General features: G+C 38.3%; 2 protein-coding genes across 7 annotated transcripts; one reads left to right on the top strand and one right to left on the bottom strand.

Moving 5' to 3' along the window:
- The first annotated feature begins 144 nt into the window (after nucleotides 1-144).
- On the top strand, nucleotides 145-9906 carry LOC111660552 (dynein axonemal assembly factor 8). Of its 2 annotated transcripts, XM_087175942.1 has the most exons (29): nucleotides 145-1060; nucleotides 1203-1307; nucleotides 1424-1564; nucleotides 1669-1785; nucleotides 1938-2031; nucleotides 2153-2264; nucleotides 2350-2586; nucleotides 2692-2979; nucleotides 3061-3202; nucleotides 3289-3471; nucleotides 3574-3717; nucleotides 3809-4000; nucleotides 4100-4207; nucleotides 4344-4488; nucleotides 4634-4913; nucleotides 5308-5390; nucleotides 5559-5713; nucleotides 5881-6004; nucleotides 6182-6313; nucleotides 6410-6574; nucleotides 6795-7097; nucleotides 7741-7904; nucleotides 7993-8134; nucleotides 8255-8349; nucleotides 8460-8574; nucleotides 8937-9151; nucleotides 9259-9344; nucleotides 9439-9508; nucleotides 9679-9906. In XM_087175942.1, the coding sequence occupies exons 1-29, from the start codon at nucleotides 974-976 to the stop codon at nucleotides 9745-9747; spliced, it is 4293 nt and encodes a 1430-aa protein (XP_087032068.1). In that variant the 5' UTR covers nucleotides 145-973; the 3' UTR covers nucleotides 9748-9906. The 2 variants fall into 2 exon arrangements, 1 of the variants encoding a protein (XP_087032068.1); XR_015437703.1 differs by lacking the exons at nucleotides 9439-9508; nucleotides 9679-9906 and having other exon boundaries at nucleotides 8966-9151; nucleotides 9259-9334.
- An 808-nt stretch (nucleotides 9907-10714) lies between these two features.
- On the bottom strand, nucleotides 10715-25461 carry unkl (unk like zinc finger). Of its 5 annotated transcripts, none has more exons than XM_023413738.2 (16): nucleotides 25344-25461; nucleotides 24491-24700; nucleotides 22111-22287; nucleotides 21396-21529; nucleotides 21121-21256; nucleotides 20910-21027; nucleotides 20598-20682; nucleotides 20147-20313; nucleotides 19482-19670; nucleotides 18593-18643; nucleotides 18292-18469; nucleotides 18101-18211; nucleotides 17740-17976; nucleotides 16443-16630; nucleotides 16077-16334; nucleotides 10715-15895 (listed from the first exon to the last, which is right to left on the bottom strand). In XM_023413738.2, exons 1-16 carry the CDS (start codon nucleotides 25406-25408, stop codon nucleotides 15740-15742), a joined length of 2460 nt encoding a protein of 819 aa, XP_023269506.1. In that variant the 5' UTR covers nucleotides 25409-25461; the 3' UTR covers nucleotides 10715-15739. The 5 variants fall into 5 exon arrangements, with proteins under 5 accessions (XP_023269506.1, XP_087032069.1, XP_023269507.1 ...); XM_087175943.1 differs by having other exon boundaries at nucleotides 16443-16561; XM_023413739.2 differs by having other exon boundaries at nucleotides 18101-18190.
- Between the last annotated feature and the right edge of the window lie 1093 nt (nucleotides 25462-26554).

Genomic DNA, 26554 nt, shown 5'->3' with positions numbered 1-26554 from the left:
GTGCCTTCCCTTCATTAAAGATGTTACCTGTACCAACATAGTACATAGGTTTAGCCACTGTACAGTTGTCTATCTATGTTTATTAGGTACATCTAGCTCAACTTAACACAGTCAACAGCCCTGTAATAAATTCTCCCTACACAACCATTGTCATGTTCAGGTGTTGATTCAATTGTATGTAATTTTGGAGGCAACAGTCTGTGGTGCTGTTAATCTGTATTGCGTTATACAAATAGGTGTGTCTGTCACAGATTTGAATGGGATGGACAAAATAACACTAAGACCTGTCAACATAACGTAGCACAACTCAATTACTAATAAACTACCAACTGACTGTATATTTCACCACTGACTGACTCTCTCGTGAGTCATTGGCAACATGGCAAAAAAAATATAACAAATACAATACTATGAAAATATGTAGGCCTGCCTGGATAGAAGCAGGATATATGTAACGTTTCCTATCAGTCAAACCACTGGCATACGGTCGACAGAGCACCTGCAATTGATAAATAACTTCAGGACAACAGCTAGCAAGCTAGCTTGTGTCCATGTGTCCACTGTCCATCTACTCCCTGGAAAGATGAATTTCGACGAGTCAAAATGCCAACATGTTCATACAGAGGATTTACTTATGTCTATCCACTAACTGTGCAGCCTACTGAGCTGAACCTACCGGACATTTCTTTCTTTTTCTGTCAGGAATAGCCCCCGCCGAAGTTCTGTACGCTAAAACGTTTCTTCAGATGTAAAACACTCCTGTGTGTTTTATGCGGCTTTCGTTAGTTGAGATATTTCTGACAGCACTTGAAGGCAACATTGTTGACGATGCCCTCGTGCTGCACACAGAAGTTTTCTGTTGCCACTGGTTACCAAGGACCCTCGGTAATGAACTGCGGATCACAAACTGTACCGTTGGATGAAATAAAATACTCGTTTATCTTACTTGCAGACTTATTCCCGTGAGAAGGAAATGGACTTAAATCCTTCGTCGTGTTGGAATTCAATTCTTGAGAAAGTGAAGCCACATATACCAACCATCGACTTCGACTCGTTAGCAGTATGTGCTTTGTTTTCCTTCCTGACTGCTAACCTAACTGAAAATAACTTTTTTTTCTTTTCTTTTCTTTTCTTTTTTTTTTCTTCATAACTTTATTTACAAATACAAATACACACAATAACGTTTCCTCTTAACATTACAGTCTGAAAATGAAGAGATTGTCACCATATATCAAAGGCCAGCTGGTCTTTCCCTGAAGGTCCTTGAAGACTTTGACAGTTTTTCGGTGGAAGATGCTGAACTGGAGGTTAGTTCATTATAGTTTATTTTCATGAGTGTTAATGGAACTTGCTCATGTCTGAAACCCCAAACTTAGGCCTACATGATTGGTAATCACTGATATGTGTGTGTTTTCTCATTCAGAAGCTGTTGAAACCTGTAGCACAGACAAGCTGGTCAGAAGAGACTTGTGACAGCCTGAGTTTGAAGTTGTACGATGATAAAATTGCAGAAAATAAGACTGCAGTTCAGTGGGATACAGGAGGCTCCGATGCTGATGCTGAGGTGGGTTATATTAATCTGCAGTTGCTGTTCTGATGAGAGTAAAGCACACTGGAGCTGTGATACACTCAATATGCACCCTTTCCTTTCCTGTTTCAAAATTGAAGGCAGGTGCTTGTCGGAGCAACACTGTGGAGTTCAACAGAGCAAAGCTGGAAACCTCTGTAAAACCACATTTGGACAGCTTGAAATCTGATACGGATTTCGCTGTCCTCTCATTTGCGGTAAGTCTGAGAAAGTAAGAAAAGTAAACATAGCTAAACTTTATCCGGTTATGGTTGATGCACATAATTATTCTCTAGGTGCCATACCTTCTTATCTAAAAAAAAAAAAACAAACAAAAAACAATCTCTTTTTCTTTCATGCCTACATTCAGAGGCTTGACCAGTGGGATCTGGATAGTGTCCTCCAAAATCTGAAAGAGGATGGGCTGTCTCTCCAACAACATGTGTCAGTTGACACACATGCAAGTAAGTAATTATAACACACTTCCCCTTAGCAATGATGAATGATAAAGGGGGCTATGTACTTTATCATTTACATCATGAATTTATTATCTTGTGTTATAGTTTCAACAATTTGTGTTCACAGATGGTGACAAGTACAGTCCCCAGCAGAATGTAATGGAGAAGCTAGTTACTTACTGTAAAAGCCAGTCATCTAAGTCTGCGTCAGAGCCTGGGAAAAGTCCAAACATCATCAGGTAAGTCATATCACTGCTTAGTGATTGTGACTAAATTTGGAGGCTAATAATACAAATAATATTAATAATAACATGTTTCATGCAGACAGAATAATGTGTGGAGCAAATCATTGGAGAGGATGGCAGAGATTCCCAGCTACCAGGAATATCCCACTGTTTATATTGACTTGCGTTGTCCTGATCCTTCAATAATACCACCAAGAACATCCCCAAATCTTTCATCACAGTCCAGGTCACCAGCCAAATACCACACTCACGGGGAAGCACCACCTGCAAAGATACACAACCTGAAAGTGCACACTGGATCATGGATGGAGGACAGGTGAATACAGTATATCCTGCATTGCATTAGAAAACATTTTTCATGCTTCAGTCTAGCACATTTTGTTTCATTTCTCATTCCTTTCTGTTGTTTCTCTGTGTATAGGGAGGTGACTGGCAAGAGTGTGCTGCTTCAGAAAATAAGGAAGATGAATCAAAATGGGAATAAATATTCCAATAACTACATCGATCCATCAGAGTCAGTACTAGGAAATGAAGCAGAGGAACTGAAAGACAAGCCACCACAGCCTGTAGAGTCTGCATGTAGCTATGACTCACAACATGTGTGGGTAGATAAACAATCTTCGCCTATACAATCTGACTCCAGAGAACCTAAAACGGAAATCCCACCAACTGTTCAGCAAACTTCAGTTAAAGAACCAAAGCAACAAAGGTATGGGTTTCTTCTCTATTATTCATTCAACACATCATCGACAATAAACAAATATCGTAACCATGACGATGCATCTGTTAGTGACCAACAGAGACAACAACGTAAGCAGACATTACAGCGTGAACAACAGCAAATTCTTAAGCGACTGGAAATACACTGTCCAACCAAATCTGTCTATCAGAAGCAGTCGGCTGCTGAAAGGACTGATGTTCTTTATGATTTCGTAAGTGCCACAAAAAAAAAAAAAAAAAAAAAGAAAAGAAACACATTTTGTACATTTTCCTACACTTATTGTGACTTATTTTTCAGGAAGCATCTCACCTGCAATCAGTCAATACACTACCAGAAGATATCAAAAGTAAGGCCAGCATGCTACTGAGTGTCAATCTCTCCTGTCCTGGGATGGTTGGAGACAGAGTTCATGGAAAAAGGAATCCACCTGCAACCAAAGCACACATCTACAACACTTTGGTGGCTTGGTTTATGTCCTTGGTTAGTGAACACTGGCTTCTCTCTCCTAGTGTGAGCCAAAGTTTGTTTGTGACACCAAGTTCATAACTCACCATGTCGGGTCACTTGTTTATGGGTCATTAGGTTGGCCCAGACACACTTGATGATGAGGAAGCCGAGGGTGCTGGAAAGGTCCCATTCTGGGTTGCAGGACTTCAGCAGCTGTGGACAGAGAATGGACTGGTTTTACATGTTTTAGCTGTTGCTCATCACTGTTATAAACCAAGGGTATAGTCAATAGCAAAAACGAACATCTTCAGGCTTTACAATGTCTGATGATCTTGGCACTGATGTTGTTCTTTTTGTTTTTATTTTATAGAAATGGGACATAGACATCCATGCACCTTTCTATAGCCATGTCTGTAGGTTTCTCTCTGAGACCTCACTCACTCAGATTGCTCCCTGGCTACCTGAGCTCCAGATCTTGCTGAACCAACAAGCCTACGCGTCACCCATTCACCTGCCTTCCTCCTGTTTAAATTGTTTCATCTCTGCCACCTTCAACAAAAAGGTGCTTTGTTACTGAAAGTGTGATTTAATTTACTTCAAAGATCTAAGATGATTTTGCATTCTGTTGACTGCATCTTGTTCCCCTGGCTTTGTATTTCAGGTTATCGATAGGACATTTGGTCTCACTCCAGGTTTTTACTGGCAGACTATGGAAACTCAGGAGCGTGTTTGTAAGAGGAGAGAGACCACACAAGCACTGCACACAGAGGTGAGCACGTTGCCCTTCAGAAGTGTACTTCAGGGGTAGGAAGCACTGAATCAGAGGCATTAAGCAGTAAAGGTGGAGAAACTGAATACTGAAAACTGAAAACTTATATTAACTTCCCCCTTTATTTTTGTTGTAGGTATCAGTTGCTCTGGGGTTCAGTGGCTTCTTCCTACATCCCCTCATAACACACTACACCCTCCAGCTTGTCATCGACTCAGGACTCGATGTGTGTGGTCTGAGGCTCCTTTATCCACCGCACAGGCTCCTGAGTGACAGTGCTGGTAGGACATAACTAAAGCCATGTGTTCATAAAATAACTCAATAACTCCCTCTGGCTTATTGGTCTGGTGTATATCCTAAATCCAACTCTGGCCATATGTCAGTGTCTTCACAATATTCACAACATAGTCTTCCTCTCATTCATAGGTGGTGTTCCAGTCAACCAGAGAGCTGATGAAACCTGCCAGCCTGTCCTTGCCCTAGCTGTTCGGGGTTCTTATGCCCACTCATTGTTGAAGGATATAATTAGTTCCTTTGACACTTTTTTGCCCAAAGAAACAAATCCAACTTCTGTTAGCAGAAGTCAAGAACCTCCCATGGTCTACTCCCCTCAACTGGCCAGTCAGGTCCACAGGGAGCTGTGTTTGTGGTTTTCAGGAAGATTACAAGGAGGAAGTGCACAGAGTCACAGCCAGCCTCTGAATAGGTTTGTTGTTAAAATTTTAAAATGTCAAAACTATTTTGAGCAAATGTGAGATGGATTTGATAAATGAAGGTTTGATCAGATTGATCTACTTCAAATAAACTGCAAGTAAATTGAAATTGATTTTTAAAATAGACAATAGAAATGCTGCAACTGTAAATCTAAATCTTTATGTTCTTAAGGAAACTCTCAACAAGCTACATTTAACTGAAATAACCAGAAACCAAAAAATTGTGAGACTAATGAAGCTGAGGTTTTAATTTTACTTAAAGCCCTCCCTCAGAGCCACGAGGGATTTACCTAAAACATACTACAGCACAGTCCCTTTATTACTGTGATGCTGTTTTGTTTTTATTTTAATAATGTTACAGTCTGTCTCCCTCACTTTTGTTTGTAGAGTTGTGCCTTCGGATGACAGAGTCGGAGGCAGCCTGTTCAGTTTAAGTAGATCATCTGCCTTTCTGTGTGCTACAACTAAAGGTATTGTAACTCAGCAGGCAAAAACTGTCACAAGGGAGAGAACTGGCTCGTGTCCGTAATTCATTTTCAACTTTCATCTTTACTGTCCTGAGGGAAATTTTGTTTGCAGCAAGGATAAAAGATGTTTACTTGAGTGGAGCTCCTAATCCTTCTCTCTCTCCTGCTTAGCTGACATACTCTTCGTGGCGTCGCCTGTTGTGTCTCCATGTTGTTATGGCCAAGTGTTGGCTGTTTGTGAACGTAGAGGCTTCAGTCTGTTGGGGCTGCAGACACTTCAGCTTCAGAGAAATGGAGCTCCGGGCCTCGGACTCACCAACCAGCAGGTAAAACTACATGATACTCAGTTAGAGGTGAGAGATTCAGAGGGATGCTGTGCTGGAAAATTATCTCACATCATGAAACATGCTTGTACTGTAAAGGAAACACAGATTTCTCCTTGTACTTCTTTACTATTTATTACAATGGTGACGTCTGTTTATATTTTTTCTAGACAAATGTGTTCTGCAGTCCACCCACCGTGACCCTGGATCAGGAGGTGGACCTTCCCTCTCAATGTCTGGTGTTGATACTGAGGAAAGAAAATGCGATGCACCACAGTGTTAGTCTGCCTGCAGGTCTCAAATTTTATCTCAGATTCTATCCACAACATAATACAAGTTCATAAATTATATAAAAAAAAAAATATATATATATGTAAAGTACAATTTTGGATGTAATAATGCAAAAAGTCTACATTGTCATGTTTTTCTTTGCCATTAAAATAACGTTGTTCGACCGCCATGTTGTTTCAGCTCTAATGAGAGAATTTAAGGCTCAAAAGCTTGTGGGCTGCCTCCACTCCAGGCTTAATGGTGTGGACACAGTAGAGCCAAGTTTCTGTTTCCATACTGTGCCCTACAGCCGTAACCTGTTCCACATCTTTGGTAAGCAGTGTGTGTTCAGTGTCCTGAAAAACCTTGACAGATGCTCCTCTACTGTTGCCATTTATGTTTCTTATGTACAGCATGCTTTATTTTTAGTTCGGTCCATGTGGACAGTGCCAGATCCTCCTGGTGTGATCCTGCCCCATCACAAGTGTCTGTCCAATTCTGAAATGGAGCAGGTGGTGATTTTGACCCTGTGTGGGAAGGACATGAGCCAAGGCCTGAGCCTCCTACACAGAGTGCTGACAGAAGGGCCAGAAGGTGGGTGAAGTTCAACTATATTTCTGAGAGCACAGCCTTTCCTGGGTTTCGGAACTGGAGGTTGCAGCAAACAAACAAAATACACTGTCAGATAAACATAGGAGCCGACAAAGTTTAATGAATTAACAAATTAATGAGTATGTGAGTGAATCATTTCACCAGAATTGTCGTAACCCCAATGTTTAAATGGTTGCAATGTGTTTTTTATTTGATATTCTAGGCGATGCACAACACGCACATTTCAAGCTACTTGGTTTGAAGTGGCTGCCTGTGCTGACTCGACTTCAGGCCCAGGAGCTGAGTCCTTACGAGGTGGGAGAGCAGCTCTACCGCTGCAGCCAGGACAATCTGATGTCCTCTCCTGCTCTAGTGTGTGCTCTCAGACGGATGGATGCTTTTGCTTCACTGAAAAAGCTCCTACCGCACGATTACCCCGGTAACCTGAGTGTCCTGATGTCACCCACACCTGAAGTGGCCTTCAGACAAGCTTCCCTCTTCTTCTTTGACCATGAGCTGATTTCTGGTGAGTTTGTTGAGTGCTGTATAAAATAATGCAATCAGATACCGTGTCTAAAATCAAATCTCCTGAGGCATGCTCCAGTAATTTTTAAATCTATCACAAGGATATATGTAAGGAAAACATGAACAGATCATTTCTCTGGGTACAGACCACAGTGTAGGCCCACCTCCCCAAAACTGCACAACAAAAGTTCTGTGTAAAAAAAAAGAAAAAAACGAAAACAACACCATCTGAAATAATATTTACAACAACCATGGTGAACTTTTACATTGTTTCTGGATTTAATTGATTTAGTGATACTACACATAGTACATATTGTAATTTGCCAGATAAGTTCTGTTGAATTTCATAATGATGACACTTCATTGTAATTATTTGGGGAATTACACTTACAAATTCTCTTTGAATCTGTAGCACACAGTTTTCTGGATACAGGCTCCAGAAATCACATACACTATATAAGCTCTATATGTCTTTATATCACAAATCAGACCATAAATACTTTATATAAATCTGACTCACAAAAATATTTCATGTAGGTCAGAATTTTGTAGAAATAGTAAACTAGTGGCAAACACTTTTATATTGTGGTAATACTGGTGCTTTCAGTGATAAAACAGAGCAGTAAGAGTGACTTTATGTTCAGATCCACAGATGCTGCTCACTGTGTGCCTATTCAAGCCGAGAGTCTGGAATCACGCTCTGACTGAAATATTCCACAAGCTCCAGCAGAGTGGCCTCATGTTGGTTGGCCTGCGAGTATTGACCCTTGGCAGGAGCGATGCTACCTCACTACTCTCTTCAGAAAGTGTAACTAACTGAACATCCAACTGAAGAATTTGTTGTCATTGTTAAACTGTAAGCCTTGATAATTCATAGTGTTACTTGCTCTGTGCAGGAGCCCTCAGACTTGGACGCCCATGTGGAGTGCCTGTGCTCTGGGTCCTCACTGGCTCTCTGCCTCCAGGGAGAAAACGCTGTGAGGAGGCTGCTGGATGTGCTGGGCCAAGAGGACTCATCCCTCTGGACAGACTGTTATGGTATGGCTCATTTATACAATGGCATCTGTGGTCAGTTCCTCAGATTGCAAACTGGTACATATATCCAGAACAGGATTGCTATGCTGCTTTATGTTTATATGTCAGTAACTAATTCCATAGGTTCGGGATCATATCAGAAAGCAGTGGAGGATGTGAAGAGGCTTTTCCCAGATGGGCTATGCTGTAGTGAGACAAGTACAATGAGACAGGAACAGGTATATGTCCAACACAGGACTTCAACATTGCATTGCTTTTAGTGCTTTGATTGTACTTTTACCTGATAAAATACAGGCTTTCTGTGCTGGCTCTTGGTTTCTTGTTTCAGATACTCAGCATGTGTTCGGACCCATTAGCCTCTGTGGAACGTGAACAGAGCTGCACGCTGGACGCTGTGGCCCAGGAAACTCTGTCACCTTCAAATGCATCAGGAACAAGACGAGGTTAGGACTACTTGTCTGGTTTAATTTTCATAAAAAGACTATATATGTGTGAGTAACTTTTGTTTGAGAACAATGCTGTAAACACTGCAGAACTAGACTGTGCCTTATATTTAGGTTGCAATAGTGATGTGCCCATAATCACAGGAATACAAATCAAACTGATTTCAGAGTCAAACCATTAAACATTGCATGGTTCAATCATTTATTAAAGCAAAACTGGTCCCTTTAAATTATTTAATGATTTATTGGGACTCTGGCAGAGGCTGTTCTGGAGAGGATGTTGAAATGTGACTGAGTTCCAGATAAGCTTTGTAAACAGTGCAGAAAACAAATGTCCTGTTTTGCTTGTTTATTGGTACCAGGGTCCCTGATACACAGTCCTCTCTGGCAGACAACCTGTCTGCTGATACCCTTAGATGCCCCACTGCTCGGCCAAGTGCGCTCCCAGCTGGAGATGCTGGAGCAGCTGCTGAGGTCAGGCTGCCATCTGGTGGCAGGGAGGATGTGCATGCTGGATAACAAACAGAGGAAACACATTGCTGAGACACTCAAAGTGTCATCAAGTGGAAGTGAGAGGGTGAGCAGTGTGGCTTTCATACAAGCTGCTTCAGCACCTACTTTCTTACACACGGTGCCATTAGTAGTTAATCTTTTTTTTTTTTTGGTCTATTGTGTCCTTAAAAGATGACTCATCTTTACACGGCCCCCTGTCTCATCATGGCTCTGCAAGGGGAAAAAATTGTAACTGCCTTCAACCTACTCCTTGAAAGGTATGAAGACACAACTCAAACCTGTGAATATGTTAAGAATACTTACATGTACATAACGTTTTCTTATTACATGTGCCTTTCATTGTTACACTAGCATTTACAAGGACAGGCCAGACCTAGAGAATGTGGAGGAAATGATAATCTACCCAGGAAGTGAGAAACAGGTACATTGAATGACTATAATTCAGCTTTTGGTTTAAATAGATTTAAACAAGTCATTTGTCTTTAGCTGGTTTATGATTGTTGTTTGTTTGTTTTCAAGTGGTGCAGCAAATATCATTTTACAGTTTTGTCAACAAGTCACCGTTACGCAATGTTCTGTTCTCTCCTCCAGGCTAAGCAGCTAATATGCTACCTGTTTGATGCCTTGTGTCCTGAGAGCTGTTATGCCATTGTGCCATAAAAATTCAAATGTGAACAAAGCCATTTTCTGAAGAACAAGCAGCATCTGGAGACATTTTCATAAGGTGTCTGCTCTGAATCGTTCAATAAATAGTTGTTTCAGTTTATATAAATGTTTTTCCATACTGTTGAAAGAAAATAAATGGATTTTTCCTATAAATTACCCTTCCTTTCATCTGGTGCCCTCACGACTTTAAGGCACGAGTAGAATTTTATGAACTTAAGTTGTGTTTGAGACAATAAGTATTCACACATTTCAGATGAAAAATTATTTTAATTCTCAAGATGATAAAAATAATTTTGTGAACTCTGTAAACCATTGCATAACTGTAGTGTAACAATTGAACAAGTGTTAACAAACTAGTAATACACTACAGAAATTATGCAGTACACAATCCTCAATGTAGAAAAGAAAAAAGCTAGTATTCTAAGACTTGCACCAATTTTTGTGTTCACGACACAAAAAATATCAATATACCAACAGAATAATTTCTACGATTATCAGTAGAGAATTTCCTACATATCCATACAGCTTGTCACAAAATAAGGGACATTTTTCTTAATCTATCTATAAATAATGTCTAAACTCACTGACATTAAGTAAATAAATCCATGAAATGCAATTTCCTCAGATATAACACATTTTCTATTAAATCACTGTATTACCCTGAGAAAAATACATTTCTTTCCTTATAGTTCCTCATTATACTGACAAATAGAAACTTGAAAACTTGCATTTGTTTTAGTTCTAATAAATTTTATTGAATAGCAGTTCACAACTAGATGCTACATCATAATGAATTAACTGCGCTCCATAATATCCAGTGACCCATTCATTGAATATCTAATTTAGAACAATACATTCAATATTTCAGGGCTTCAATGTTAAAATAACATTTCTACTGAAATTTTCTAAAGTGTATGGAACAACTGGTTCCACATTCAGATCATTTACTTTCGACACCACCTGTTGTACTAGTATTTTACTCATTTTGAACAGTTCCATACATCATACTCATACATGTACAAGATTGCATAAATCTTCAGGCTCCATTTTCATAATATTAAAAACAAAAAGACAACACAACAACTAACAATAATGCAAAATAGATTAAACTATTCCAATGCAGAGCATAATGATACATCTATTACAGTTCATTTACAAGATTCTTCCTATTTGGTGCTTTTCCTTACAAACAACTGAGTTTTTGGTGCCAAATAAGTAATTGAGATCAAAACGGTGTATTCAATGGTTAGGTATTGCTGCGTTTTCTTCAATGGTATGGCAAATACAGACTGAGATAAGACAATTATAAGTCAATTTAAGTGGCCCGAATGCAGGAGATCATTTAGCAATCACATTGTGGTCCACAAAAATATTGTAAGGCACTGGAATTTTGATTCTAATTAAATAGACCGAATGTTGTCTCAGAAATATTCTCTTGATACCAATCAACATTATGTAATTATTAAAAGGCACAGATGTACTTCAAAGTGTAATTGGTCCGTTAGACATAAATTTAACAAATCTGAAGACTGTAAAGAAATGTATGCTGTGCTTACCAAGTGAATGCTTGTTTCATTTCTTTTCAGAAAACTTGAATTAGGGTAAGTAGACCACTAGAGAGATCAAGAGCCAACAATTTACCATCAGAACAACTCAGTTTTAATTATGTCTGTATCTGCCATTGATGCTTGTCACAATCATCATCATTTTCCCCTGTAATTTTACAAAAAAAACAAAAAAACAAAACCTAATTTGGACCACGGCTTTCAGAAATAGAAAACAAAAAGTCAGGTAAAAAGAAAGCACCTTACAGTCAGGTCTATCATGACAGCATATAATGCATAACCATCAGATTTTCCAAAGTGATTGAGATTATCTATTTAAGCAAAAATCAACAAACAAAATGAACTTCAGAACAGTACTGTAGTGAAGTTATATGGCCACTTTAGAAGCACAAATGCCATTCACCTTTGACATTCCTTCACTGTAGACAACAATTAAACTGACACTGAATCCTCGCTTAAGGTCAGCATGTGCTAGCCAGTATTGCACAAATCTGCCATAAACGTCAATGTATACTTAACACAAAATCAAATGTACAAATACACATTTTGTGAGGATCTGACCCATGCATTTTTCATTGATCATTTGTGTATCCACTCACTATAGCTAACTTTAGTTAGAAAAAGATGCCATTAATTACTGTTAATGAACATTATCTATTTAAGGTACTAGGTGATTACTTTGTAAAATCAATTTAGGTTTCTTACTGAAATAAAAGTAATGATGAAATGTAGTACAAAAACAATAGTACAGGTCTTTGGTAAAACTGCAAAAAATGGGCTCAAGTCCATTAATGTTGTAAGCAAAAGCCGTTGGCATAGTCCTGTTGTTTACTCACTAAGAGGATATATGTCCTACTGAATGAAATATTAAAGCAAAAATCCATCCAAAAACAGAATTCCTGCCACTCACAATGCTGGACTTCGTCTCAGTTTCATCTACATAATCTCGGTGCTCTGACCTGCCCCGTTCACAGCTACAGGCTGATCTTTCCAATACCATAGCAAATATTTGAATTCTGTTCGAGGGCAAATTTTCTGTTTAGAATACATATTTGGACAGCTACTAAAACACCACTTTGGTTCACTTTTAGATTTTCACACTAGACATCATTAATTTAGTTGGCTTCACAGGCGTTAACAAAACAGACCAGAGGACCCTGTGAAATTAGCTGCACCGTACACTGCTATCCAGTGTATGGAGGGAAAAGAATTCCAACAAAAATACATTTACCTTCAATCAATTCAAAAAAAGGGATCATCTACAGCAGTAGAGGTCTGTGACATCATTCTAGGTGATTTACAAAAGTACTGAAACTTTGACTCTAATGGATTTACAAATGAAAAATTCAATCAAATAAGATTTAGTCAAGTTAAATGCAGAAGACAGATTATTTCATAGTTTCTGAAATCTGACCTGTGGATGCACAACATTCAAACATCTAAATGTATAACAAGAAACTACATTAATACCTTTTCCAGTAGCAGCGAAGCTTGCAGAAGTTATTAAGCCTTTACTACACTAAAATAAGTCAATACAAATATTCTGGCAGTGTGACACAGTGCGAACTTTTTTTTTTTTCTTTTTTTTTTTTTTGTAGCTGGTTAATATATCGCATACCATGCAATACCAGAAGTGTTTAGCCTGCCTTTTATGCTGAAATATAGTCATGAAAATGCTAAAATACCATAACCTTTCTTGATAGTTTTCCTCTGAGTTGCTTAATCGACATTTATGTGAATGTAAACAATGCATTTTCCCATATTTGTAAGTAGCAAAAGGTGTACCTGGAGATACATGATTTTCTATTGAATTTAAAGCAAGAATAAAAAGATTTTTTAACACAGTAGAAGGTCATTTCAATTAGAGGAACCTAAGCACTAATCCTTTGCAAAATCCAACCTACAAGTTAACGACAGAATTCTTCATTCGCTGAAGAATTATTACAATAAAACTAATTAATGTTAGTGAACTGTTTAAAAAGCATTTTTATATGTTGCTATACAAATCCATGTGTTCTATGTTTGCATACTCCCAAACATTAAATTGAAAAAAAAAAAAAAACTAATTTCAAAGACTGAAGCTGCACCAAAAGAGCACCACGACCAAGGAATGAGCGGGTGGGTCGTTGGAGGGGAGAGGGGCGGTTCGTTTCTAAGGTTGAAGTCAGGACACAGGCACTGACAATGCTTGTTTTCAATTAACTTCCGCAGAAATACTTAATGGGATTGGCCGAATACACTGGCATATATTTATATATACACATATAGTCATACACATGTCGATGCTTCTGCAAAGTTAAACAAGACACATTTTGCAGAAACCTGTGCACAAGCTTCAACTACTTGTGTTTGCTCTGACAATTCTACACATATCCTTTTCAACTAAGGCAAGGCACTTTAGAGTTAGAGGCCGATATGTTCTAGACAAGGTCAAGAGGCTAGATTCCTACAAAAATCACCATTTCAGGCTTTTTAGCAAATACAATACATGCTTCTCTAATAGCTAGGCTATATAAATCTCTACAAAACAAAACTAACTGATTGAACAGCCTTAACATGTAGCATGTGCCTTACTGATATTACAGCTGCTGGTTATGCCTAAAATGCATTTTAAATTTGCACTTATTTGATTGAAATTTTATAAATCTAACTATGAAAGTAGAAACTATTAAGTACTTTTCTATGAAATCTTAATATGTAGAACCATGCCATGATTTAACAATAGGAAACATGAAATATTCAAATTATGTTTCACAGTACACACAAATGCTTCAGACATTAGCTTATATATAAAAAAAAAAGTATAAATCTAAAAAAAGACACAAAAGAATACCTACAAAGCAGCTTAAAGCAAAATTCTATATACCCTTTAATAAAGTCCCAGGTCAACAAAGTGCTTTAATAAGAAATCAAACTTCTTCAAAAAGTTGGTCAAAATAATGATGCTTGACTGGTTGCAGTAAATGTCACTGAAAAGTTGGGGTTTAACAAAATGCTGCTTTACTTAAAGAGGAACACTGATAAACTACAGCATTCATGTGTTTCTGATTTACTGCTGCTGATTTATAGACACAGGTCTTCATTCAGCACTAATAACTCATCAGATGTGAAACATGTTACAAATCTGCATATGGAGACTTTGCTGTTGAACACTTTGGCCAAAGATAATTATTTTTCCTTTCATTACTCTACAAAGTATTGAATGCAAAAATACATGTGTGTTCATGTCTTCATTCCTGAGAGCACGGAGCTTCTAAACATTGTAGTGCTTTCTGATACAATGACGTGGATCATCACTGGACAGTTCTGGAAGCTGTGTGCTCCGTGAAATGATGTGAAAACACACTTTTTTGTCTGGATTTCCAGCCTAATTAGGCTAACAAAAAAAAAAAAAAAAAAAAAAAGATTTCCTCTTCAATAAAAATCAGCTTTGAGATTTGCCCATTTTATGTTTAACATCACCAGACCAGTTTGTATATAAACTCACCATTTCCTAGCAGTATGTTTCTAACATTTATAGTGATTTCCTTGTATTTGAGATCTCAAGCGGAAATGACACTGGTTATTTTTGGAAACTATCAACATTGGCTTTGTTTGTAATTTAGACAAATTTGATCCATAAGGTCAGTGATCTACAGAGCAGCTCATTTTAATATCGAAGGATAATTTGTTCAACAAACATTTTCCACTTAAGACTTACAGTATGTCACAGCCAGAGTTTTTATATACATTTTAAAACTCTGATATATCCATTTTCAGTTGTGATAGACTGTTAAAGTACATTTCCACAGGATTTTCTGGAAAGATGTGGGTTGAAATGCCTTCACATTTGCTGACTTTAAGTGCATTAAATTAAGAAGATGCTACCTTGGGAGATTAGAGAGCAAGATGTGTGGCCAGAAAAACAAACTCACACTCATTAATAACCTTATGTATTAAGCTTTAAACCGAGTTTATTGGTCCTGTTGTATTTTATTTGTCATAAATTTTGCATTTACTGTAAGAGCAATATGGCAGGTTGGCAATGCATATTTGCATTATGTTAGGGGAAAGCACAACTGAAACTGTCTTTAGCCAAAATACATTAAATGTATACCAAATGTAGACATCTCTGGACATAAGACTTACGTCCTTCAGAGGGTCTGAATCATAATTGAAGATTTGGAAGGGCAACGCAGGATTGAGAAAGCTATCTGGTTGATGGAGGTCATGTTCACATAAAATGAGCAAAAGCTACAATGATTGAATTCCCTGTATATAACCTGATTTGTAATACTATTTGTTTTGTCAGTCAAACATCATTTTGTTCTAAATTAAGTCAATCACTGTATGAAACAGACATTGCTATTTAGAAAATGTAATATCTATTAGTAGTTTTTCAAAGGGCTAATTCTTTAAATAGTACCTTGAGTAATTGTACATCACCACTTCAATATTTTCGTTCTACAGTAGGGACATTCTGTTTTACTAGGTGCACAGTTCTCACATAGTACATAATGTTGGCAAGGCTGCAGAACAATGCAACGATCATGCTTTTGGCAAACTATACATTTCTTTGACTGAAGCTGATATATTACCTGTTGGGGAAGAAAAGAGCGAATATCAGCCGCAACTTAGGAAAATAACAGTTCATGCAGACTTTTCAAATAAGCATGCTTGATGACAAAACGCAGATCTGAATGATAAGTCTGATAAACCATTTTAAAAACTATGTAGATGCTACGAATGAAATGCTGTGTGTGATCTAGTCTTTCTTACCCCGTCTATAAGGTCTAGGTCATTACGCAGCTGACTCTGGATGGAGTGAAGCTTTGACAAGGGGAGCTGGTCCAGCTCGCCATAGCTACGCAGAAGAGGTGTTCCAGGGGTGCGACAAAGCACATCAAAGTCCCCTTGGAGCTCTTTCAGCTTGCGCTCTGTTTCCTCCCACTTCTGTTCTGCCAGCTGCCGCTCCGCCTCGGCTGTTTTTGCTTGTTCCTTTGCTTCGTGAGCTTCTTTCTGGCATGCTTCACACGCCTGGAACAAAGTTAAAATGTGATTAGAAAAAAAAAAGAAAAAAAAAAGGGGGAAATCATTCTGATCCACCAAGATATGTATTGCAACGAGTTCATTTATAACACTGACTTGTTTGACCTGATGCCAGGCCTCCTCCCATTGTTTGATCTTCCTCTTGGCCTCGTCCAGTTCTCTAAAAAGGCGGGCCAGATCAGCACTGCTGGTTGTGGAGGTTAGGCTGCTGAAAACTGGAGATGGACTCGGTGAAAAGCTGCCACTTACAAAATCCCAAATGCTGCTGGCTCCTCCATTTAAGCCTAGGTGAGTGATGTGTTGGGCATAAAAGTGAATTGTTACTCTTGACTCTGTGTGCAACTTTAGAGCAATTTCATTTAGAGCTAATTAATCCTTAACTGATGTTTTTTATTTTTTAAAAGCAGTGATTTAGCTTTGAGAAATTCTCTGTTAAAGGGGACCTTTTATGCTCATTTCCAGCTCTATATTTTTATTCTGTGACTCTATTAGAGTAGCTTTGAATGGTTCAAAGATTAAAAAAAAAAAAACTTTGTTTGTCTCAAACTGCCTGTTTTGAAGCCCCCCCCCCCTGCAAATTATCCGGGCCCAGCGCTTGAGAGCACCGTCTCATCCTCTTACAGGTGTGGAGGTTCTGAAAGCAAACTGTAAAACTAAGTAATAGAACAGAACTTCTCAAATCCATCCAGACATGTTCAAGCCGGAATACGATCTGCAATATGGAAGTGGACAGCACTAACATCTGAAGCAACAAACATTACAGCAAGGCATCTCTGATTGGTAAATATTACACCCATTGCCTGCTTTTGTGTGAAATAACGGTGAACTTCGTCTTTCAATCACAGTCCTTATAAAACAGGTTTTCTATACATGCCCGTTAATAGTTGTATGTGTGGGAAATGTGCTAAAATGCAATGTTGCCAAATGACCGACTGCGCTGACAAGAAATCTGTGACGTCAGCTCATCGCAGGGTTAGAGTAGCAGAAAACCCATCGGAAACCTGGAGTTCAGAGCAGTGTGACGCCTGAGTTTTTGTCACTTTTACCTCATTATTTGAAACTTTGGTCATATTTAACATGGACATCCAAGATTGTAACATTATACACATATGACAAAGAATAAAGAAAAGTATAATAGGTCCCCTTTAAACCAAGTTTTTGCAGAAAAATTGTTTTTTCTTACTGAATCAAACTCATAACAGGAACTAGAATTATAAGTAATGCTGAATGAAGTATTCAATGAAAAGCTGAATATTACTGAACAGAGTAGTGGTGTAGTAAGTCTACAAGACTCTTGAGGAATTTTATTGACACATAAGACTCTGAGATTTAAATCTAAAGTTGCATGCTTTCTATCTCACTTGGAACGAGATGTCTGATGCTATCAGCTTACCCAAAGAGTTCTGGGAAGAGGAGGTGGGTGTTCCCAGGAGGCCATGCTCTTGCTTGGCTAACAGATTTGAAGGTTGATTATGCTGCGATACTGCCCCAGACAGGAGGGACTGCGACAGGGACTGGGAAAGGGAGCTTAACGGGGAGGTGGAGAGCGATGACGAGGAATTAAAGGAGGACGATCGTGCCAGGGAGCCGGGAATGTTAACAGGAGCAGATCCACCTAGCACCCTTTGACCTGTGGGGAAAAACCATATGCTGCTGTTGCTTTTAAAATAATTTACCAAGCATATTATGAGAAGGCCATTCATGATCAAATGGTCAAACAGCCACAAGTGCTTTAACAAACTTGGGGTCCTTACTTGCCAACCCAACATTGTTGTCTTGCTCTTCTAGCTCCTTATCAAGAGATGCAACATTTATGTCACTAAAATTGATGTCCAGAGCGGATCCTAGGGGAAAACACAACACATCTGACTGACATTTGAAAACAAAATACAGAGTGGTAGTAGTCATCAAAAACCAGCCTACCATTGGGTTTACGTGCACTTACCTATGACAGACTCCACCGTGTTGCTCCCTGGATAGAAAGGAGTGGCTTTTGCATTCATCGTGGATAAGGTGGTCGGTGAAGAACTATCTGAGCCAATACTAGAGGCCAAGCTGGATGTTATACTGGAGGTAAAGCTTGATGCCAAAGGGTTCACCGCAGAGAATACAGTATTTTGTGTCTAAAAGGGAAGCACAGAAGATATTTGTTAATTATGGTTTAGGTTTTCTAACTACATAAATACATTATTTATCATGTAATATCAGCCCACTATCACCACAAAGAAACCCATTAAAACACAAACCTGTTTTTCTTGGTCCATCAATTTTTGATCCACCTGCCCCTTGTTCTTGATCTAAATATGATCAAATAACAACAAAACAGCACATTTCAGTGACATAAATCTAAACTTTGCATCCAGACAGTTAATATCAATTTAAGGGTATTTTTACACTACACTTAGCCAGAGACAGAAAATAGCCTTAAAAAGAGCTTATTTAAACATTGACTCTTTGCCTTAACCATTTTTCAGTTTCCAAGACAGAGCTAACTGAAACCTGGTGACAGGAGAAGTGGTAAAGACTGCTGATCTTCAATAGTACTTGTTATTGTGATGATTTATGTGGTGGCCGTCTGCTGAATTACATCTACTCTGAATCAGAGGTGTGTAAACTGATCATGTGACTTGACTCTTGTAGCTCTAGGAATGATTCAAAAATGCTGCCAAACACTACTGGCCATGTGTCCAGTGTGAAAATGCTTTTTAGGCAGTATGATTGTAAGATTCGGCTTCTCAGATTAAAAAAAATGCAATAATTATAAATTGATTCAGATGGGCTTTTGAAAAAAAGTCACATCACCCAGATATAAATTACTTAATACTTTTTAGATTATTCAGCATACCGCAATGCCTGTGGATGCATATTTTAAGAACTGTCATCAAGTGAATTATCTCAACGATGACAATCATCACATGAAATTTGAATATGATTATATATAAGATGTAACTTATATGTGTAAATACTAAAACTGCAGAGCTAAAAACAATGCAATTCATGGGAAAACGGCTCAAAGCGATAAAATTAAAATGACATGGCAAATAATGAATGAGAAATAAAGAGAATGACAATGATACAATAGAGAAGTGTAAGGCCCTACAGTTGTCAGCGTGTTGTATTCTTTAGTCTGTGTACCTGATCCTCACGTTCAAAGCCCGGAGCTTTAGGATAGTTAGACGTCAGAGATGAGACACTGGATGTGGTGGACTCTGAACATAAACTACTATTAGTTAAGGATTTGGGTCTGCTGATGGATCCCACTGGGGATAACAAACTGTCGCTTCCTGAGCTTGGCGTTACAGTTGAGCTATTAGAACATGAAACCTGAGAAAGAGAAGCGCACATGATCTTAATAAAATGATAATCAAAACATTAAATAAATAAAACCATTATTTTGAATGGGCTATGGAGGTGATGACTGCTGAGATAGACATGAGACTCTATCTTAGATTGAGAACGTAACAATAAATGACAACTGTTTTTACTGAATAATCTTCCTAAATAAAGCTTTCAATGAAAGATTGCCTCTGTTCTTTCCAAAAATTGTGGTAATGAAATGTAAAACAGTCAAAGAAAATAGTAACAATGACAAATCAATGTATAAAAAACATGCCAACTGAAAAATGAGAGCATGGTACACAACATGTCAAAGGCTGGTTTCAGTGTCACTGTTATTTAGTTGGTTACAAAAGCAGCAATTTTCTTAAAATTGTAAGAAATGTGTGAACTCTTAAAAACACCAGCACCCTCGTCAAACTGATTCTGATTGAAGGACTGCTGTAACAACAGAGAAAACATACACTTCCCACTTGTCCGTTGCTACTGGTTGCGCTGGTGGTGGAGTTTCCTCCACTGTTCCACTCACTGACTGGACACTCTGAATATTGCTGAGAGCCCAGCTGGGACTGTGAGCTCGACTGTATCGCCGTTAGCAATGAACTCATGGTCTCCTCTGTGGAGGGAATTCCTGGAAGGGTTTTAAAAGGATGAACATCAAACTGCATGTACATCCAATAACATCAATTTTTCTTATTACTGTGAGGAAATCAATCAGAGACTCAAAAGGACGAGAAGAATTTTGAAAGCTAAGAAGAGTGAATTTCGGAAGTCGGATACATCCATCATATCATTTTACTTTAGCTTCATCTTTCCTCTCTTATTAAACATAATAAACAAAACAACAGAGTCGGCCAGTGGCAGGTAATTAGCATCACAATAACAGTAGTTAGTGTTGACAAGCTTTTTACTTACTTTCTACATGTGCAAATGCACAAAATGGTCCTCTGGGACAGTATCCAGTTTGTCGCATGTCATTGCATTTAGTAGATTTGTAGATCTTGGAGAAAGAAAAACAAATCACAAGCCATTGAGATACAAAGTTAAGTAAAAGCTTATTACATTAGTGAAGCTAAAGTGTCATTAACAGCCAAAACAGCTCCAATAAAACAGTTTATTTGACAACAACTCAAATTATATACTCTATATTATTGAAAGTTTTATTACAACAAAGGGTGGATGTGACTTATCTCTATTTTTATTTTAGAGAAAGGAAAATTCACTCACCTCTGGGTGAAACTGCTGTTCAGTGCGAGAGTGACAATACTGGCAACTGTCTCCACTGTCACACTTTGAGGGCTCGCCCCACTCATCCCCATGTTTCACATTTGGGCAAGGAGTTGACCTGCAATGTTAATCACAGGACCAGAACTCTTAACACACAGAACATTTAACACACTGCAGCTACACAGCTTTTTGTTATTTTACCTGATCTTACCTATATTTAAACTTTCGTGGATTTCGTCTTCGATCTCTACTGTTGTGGTAGTGGGGGCAAGCATAGCCCTGTCTGCATAGTCTTGGGGGCTTAGTACACTGATCTGTTTTATAATTGGCTAAAACAAAGTTGGTATCTGAAAAAAAAAAGTACAAGGCACAAAGTATGAATATCATTTTTCATTCATTTTGCAGAAAAATAAGAGGTTTGGTTCTTTAGAATGAATTGTGGTTTGATCGGCACCGGATGAGACCATTTAAGATGGGGCTTCTCACCTTGCCACCGAGGGTCTTCTGTCAGCGTTTTCTCAATCATAGCTTGGCTGGCTAACACACCAGGCTGCAAATCAGGAATACCTTCTCCAGATCCCAGCTGTCCATTTTGAAGGGCCTCTTGTGCTTGGATCTCTCTGTGCACAAAACAATGAATGTTATTTTAATTCCTTGTTCCTCAAAAAGCAAAAAGAGAGGTTGGTTTGATGATCTTAAACTTTAGACAATTGTTGTCTAAAACAACAAATGTAATGTGAAGGAGAATTATCTCACTGACATTTTTAAAATCACAAGCTAATTTGTGCTGCTTTGAACTGCAGCTTTTGATTAAATATTTGTTCAATCTAAATCTCAAAATACTTAAGTCATAAATACAAAGCACAATACATATACAAGTGACACCTGGCTATTCTGGTTCATAGTGACACATGTAACATGATAGTCTTGGTCTTGGTATAATATGCTATCAGCTAACCTCAGCACAGAGCTGAACTAAACATTTTATTACAAATATATCTATTTATTATCAGGTTTTCAGAAACGCATCAAGCCAAGCCCTAACATCAAACTGTGAGTTTGGCAATCCATTAAACCCCTACAATACCCGTATTCTGTTTACATTATGTCTAAACTGGCTGATTTGTTTGTTCCATTGTGAAGTTCATGAGTGAAAAGTTTGGCAGTGAAAAGAGAGGCCACTATTTGCTATGTATGTCACCTGATATCATAGACTGGAGGTCGGAGATCATGTGGCCCGTGAGCAAAAGCACAGTGGAGGCCATTCTTCACACAATGCCCTCGAGCATCTGTCTCATGGATACAAGTGCCTGTCTTGTAATAGCGTAGATGGTACTTGCGCTCTGTGTCACCAGTGGTCCGGTGTAAGTAAGGACAGCTGAGAAAGCAAGGAAACAACGTTGAAATGTTTCAGTTTATGTGATAAAATGATTTGACGTGACATTAAAATGAACTGATCTAAAATGAAAAATTTATGGACATAATTAGGGAGAAACTTATTTTTAAACTGTATAAATCTTCTTTATCTTCAAGATATGAATGTTCATTACAAATTCAAATTGCGCAGGCAGCATGTATGATATGACACGATTACAGAAGCACAAAACAGGCAAGCACTGCACTGACATTTAAGACATGGTCCAGAGAGTCTGTGATGGACCCGCAGGGCTTATGAATTGAGATAATTCTTAGTTGCACACATTTTTAAATCAGGAATAATATTCTGTTGTGAATGCAGGGCTGACACACAAGCAATGCCTCAAGAAATGTATGCCCAATAAGCCTTTTGAATAAAGCAAATTTTCCTTTCTTGAGTAGCAACAGTTGCTATAGCAACACATAAGGTCATACAGAAATAGCTTCTATTGGCAGTGGAGGCATTATAAGGACTGCAGTCGTTCATTTTCCATTAGTTCAACTATTTTATTTCGACGTGGGGTTCAATTAAATGCTCCACCGTTTATAATTTCCAATCACAGAGAGAGCCTACTGTCTTTCGATGCTACCTGATGCAAATTAAAGGGGAATGCCATTGCCACCTCTTGAGAATTCAAATATCCAGTTTCTGTGCCACTAGACAGTTAATCAATACTTATGACAATGCTTGATTCCTCTGAAGCCACAAGCCTTTCAAAAAATTTTTTCCTCCTGCAATGACAGAGGTCAAAAGACACTATGCACAAAACTGTGCTCACATATAAGAAAAACACAAACAAGAGGAACTGGCTTTTTTCTTTTTCTTTTTTTTTTTTTTTTTTTTTAAATATTAAGATAGGGAGGAAATGTTGCATCAAATCACATGTTGCCAATAGCTGCAAATAATAGTGGTAGTCATTAATACAACGCTGCAGGGCAGATCCGACCTGGCAAGTAGCTTATCTCAAAGACAAATGAGTCCAACTAAAGGGTCAGTTCAAGAGAATGTAACGTGCTGCCAAAACCTGCTGCAACATCATACTGACAGGGCAACTAAGTGATTAATGCTGCTTACCAAGCAACTACAAATCAAATCCTATTTTCCTGTGTAAATAAATAAATTCCAAAATAGCAGATTCATTCTTCATTGTGCACTTCTCACTTGTGCAAAGAATACACATTTTATGTTTTGAGTACTCAAATTTTGATTATAAAAAAACCCCACTACAACAACAGCAAAAAAAAAAAAAAACAACAACAAAAAAAAACCAGTCTTTTGTTGGTGTTCACTTTTAAATAAACCGGCAGGTTATAATCTCAGTTCAGTCCCAGTTGAGTTAATGTGCACATATATAGAGCTGCAACAATTAATTGATTGACAGAAAATTAACTGGCTATTTTCATAATCATACAATTATTTTAGCATTTTTTAAGCAAAATGCCAAATATTGGCAGGTTCCAACCATGTACATGATACTAAATTGAATGTTGTCAACTGTTGGTTGGACAAAACAAGACGTTTGAATATGTCACATTGAGCTGTTCGAAAGTATAACGTGGATTTCTTTGGTATTTTCCTAAATTTTATGAACAAAATAATGAATCAAGAGGATAACCAGTAAATTTGTCAATAATAAAGTTTATCATTTGTTGCAGCCCCACACATATGGCATTAGACAAAGTTTGCTTATCCTACACACTTGTGTGGAATTAACATTAGTTTTAATCTATTACAATTTTCCTCCTAATACACAAACAATAATAAAACAGGGCTCTGCAAACCTTATCTACATTGAACATGCTATTTGGTCTGCATACTACAACACAATGAGAAAGTGCTTCAGCTTGTTTAGGTTTGTTTCACTCACTGTAACTCACTGTATGAAGCAATGAAGTCCAACACAAGCACAGAAACCAGACACACAATCACACACACTATCCACACAATTCCTCCCAATCGCGGCAAACAGCGCCCAAAGCCATTTAAGGTCAGAGAAGGAAAGACATAAACATCTGTCTATCACTTAAGTATCCTGTGTATTTTAGTGGTTTTACTTTGCAGTGGTCCTCGCCCCAAACTAGTCCGCAGAGCAGCAGCTGCATCATGACACACGCTGACATTTTCATGAATCTGGAGGATGGCAATGACTGAAACTGGGACTTACTCATCTCCATCTGGACAAATGCCTGTGGTCTCGTCGTATTTCGTGCAGTACACGTCGGGGCTGTAGTTGAAAGTCCCGTCTCTTCTTCTTATGGGGCGTCTTCGCCGCTGGTTGAGAAAATGCCAGTGAAAGCACGTAAAGGGTCTGTGCTGCGTACACTTGTGCTGGAGGAACAACGGGCACTGCTCTGTCCTGAACTCCTTCAAGTATCTGCAACAACGAGGAAAAGCACAACTTTCGTCAGGAACCGGGGTTTAATATGACTATAATGTAAGCGATAAATCGAAGCCAAATAAAAAGTTCAGTGTTGTGATATGCTGCTACTGGTGTGGGCTACTCTATATTTTGGGTCACTATCGTTAGCTCGCTATCCACAGAGCGAATTACGCAAGTATTTCGACGTAATACTGGTTGAACGTCCCCGAGCGTACGTCTATAAATGTGCGTAGCAAGAGGGAACTCAAAATAAGGCCGAGCTATTTACAAGCAGACTGGTTAGCGAGTTCCTGGCTAATCATTTAGCAGACCAAGTTCACGGTATAATATTCAACGGATAATTCAAAACAATTGCTCAACTCTGTAAAACTGTTGTAAACGATTCCGGTTACGACTGGCTGGTCGGTTAAGTGATTTAAGACGTTCGTGTTTCCCACATTAGGACTGGTGTCGTTAGCGTGCAGTCGCTGTTTGCTATGTAACGTTAGGTAGTCACAAAGCCAGGAAAAGCACCATGTTTTTAACGCACACACAAGAGTTGAGGAATGCGAGAAATGCAAACGCGCACGGGTGCACGTGCAAGTAACATTTTCGACAACGAGCGATTTTGCCGTTTCTTTGCACCAGCTTTACTCACGTATAGTGGGTAGGTTTCTCGGTTTGAGGAGACGCATTGGCCGCCGTTTTCGAAACCGACGGCATTTTCAGTCAAAACAATGATTTGCGCATGCGCTCGGATCTGTTGCTCGAGTGCGTGCACGTCCGCGCCCACACGCCAGCGCACTGCAGGACACCAAACAGTGGTGCAGGGGGCGCTGCAGAGAGGGGACATTTCTCATTACGTCTCTTGCCTCTGTTATAACCACATCCATGACTACTACACCTCCTGGATCAATGTACTTTTTGTATTTTGAGTAAATATACATTTGAAAAGAATTAAGAAATATTTCCCCAGCAACAGTGACGAAATACCCTAGTCTTAATCTTAGTTTTTTGTTGTTTTATTTCTCTATAACTAATAAACTTAAACTTCTTAAACTATGCTCTGCCATCTCAGTGTTGCATTATCTACTCTATAATTCTGGTGGAAAACTAAAAATCGATTTATTTTATTTTACTTTTGATGTAAAATACTCACATTTAAGATGAATCAAAAACCAATGAAAAGGCACAATTGTCACATATGAAAAAGCATTGCTTAGTTTTTTACATAAAAAAATCTTTCTTAGTTTTTGGAAATAACTTTTCATTTTCTTTTCTTATTCCAAAGTTGACCTCTCCAATACCTGTCTCCAATACTTTGCAGATTTAAGTTTTGGTATTAATAATCAAGTTTTTGTTTTTAATATACAATGTATATGTATAAAACAACTTGATAAGCCAATCAAACTCCCTTTTCCTTCCTTCTGAATGTGGGAAGCTAATCTGTTCCATTTAGCACTTTTTTTCCTGTGAGGGATTTTAATTTACAAATGCAATTATACTTTTAATCCATTATTCAGCTGCTGAGGTCCATCGAGTGCACTGCCTTGTAATTATGCATAAGCCCTGGTCTATCCAGTTGTAATTACTTTGACTTTGCCCCACCCCCAAAATCCAGAATACTTTTCTTACATAAGAAAACTTTTAGAGTTGAATTCTGTTTCTTTATTTGTTTTCTGCATATTTTGAGCAGTTTAAGTGCAGATTCTCATAAATTTCCTTTATTCTTAGACATCCTCAACTCTCTGAGCAGAAACTGATCATTGTGACATATGTATTGCAGCATTTTTTTTCTTTATCACATTTTGCACCAGTTAAACTGGTATCTATTTGTGTGTTTGAGTATCACAACAGGGATAATGAGGA

The sequence above is a fragment of the Seriola lalandi genome, unplaced genomic scaffold (assembly GCF_002814215.2).
Source record: "Seriola lalandi dorsalis isolate HSWRI2012SDOR001 ecotype SW California unplaced genomic scaffold, Sedor1 jcf7180002054519, whole genome shotgun sequence".
In the NCBI taxonomy this organism is placed as follows: domain Eukaryota; kingdom Metazoa; phylum Chordata; class Actinopteri; order Carangiformes; family Carangidae; genus Seriola; species Seriola lalandi.
Note: the sequence above shows the minus strand (reverse complement) of the source record. Positions and strands in the feature narration are given on the sequence as shown.

Bases quoted from the DNA above. Each gene is read 5' to 3' on its own strand.
- LOC111660552 (XM_087175942.1), top strand. From the start codon at position 974: ATGGACTTAAATCCTTCGTCGTGTTGGAATTCAATTCTTGAGAAAGTG. The intron at 3,718-3,808 runs GTATAGTCAATA...TTTATTTTATAG, and splicing joins ATCACTGTTATAAACCAAGG to AAATGGGACATAGACATCCA. The intron at 5,714-5,880 runs GTAAAACTACAT...TATTTTTTCTAG, and splicing joins TCGGACTCACCAACCAGCAG to ACAAATGTGTTCTGCAGTCC.
- unkl (XM_023413738.2), bottom strand. From the start codon at position 25,408: ATGCCGTCGGTTTCGAAAACGGCGGCCAATGCGTCTCCTCAAACCGAG. The intron at 21,257-21,395 runs GTGAGAAGCCCC...TTTTTTTTTCAG, and splicing joins AGAAGACCCTCGGTGGCAAG to ATACCAACTTTGTTTTAGCC. The intron at 19,671-20,146 runs GTATGTTTTCTC...TCTCTTTCTCAG, and splicing joins GCAACGGACAAGTGGGAAGT to GTTTCATGTTCTAATAGCTC.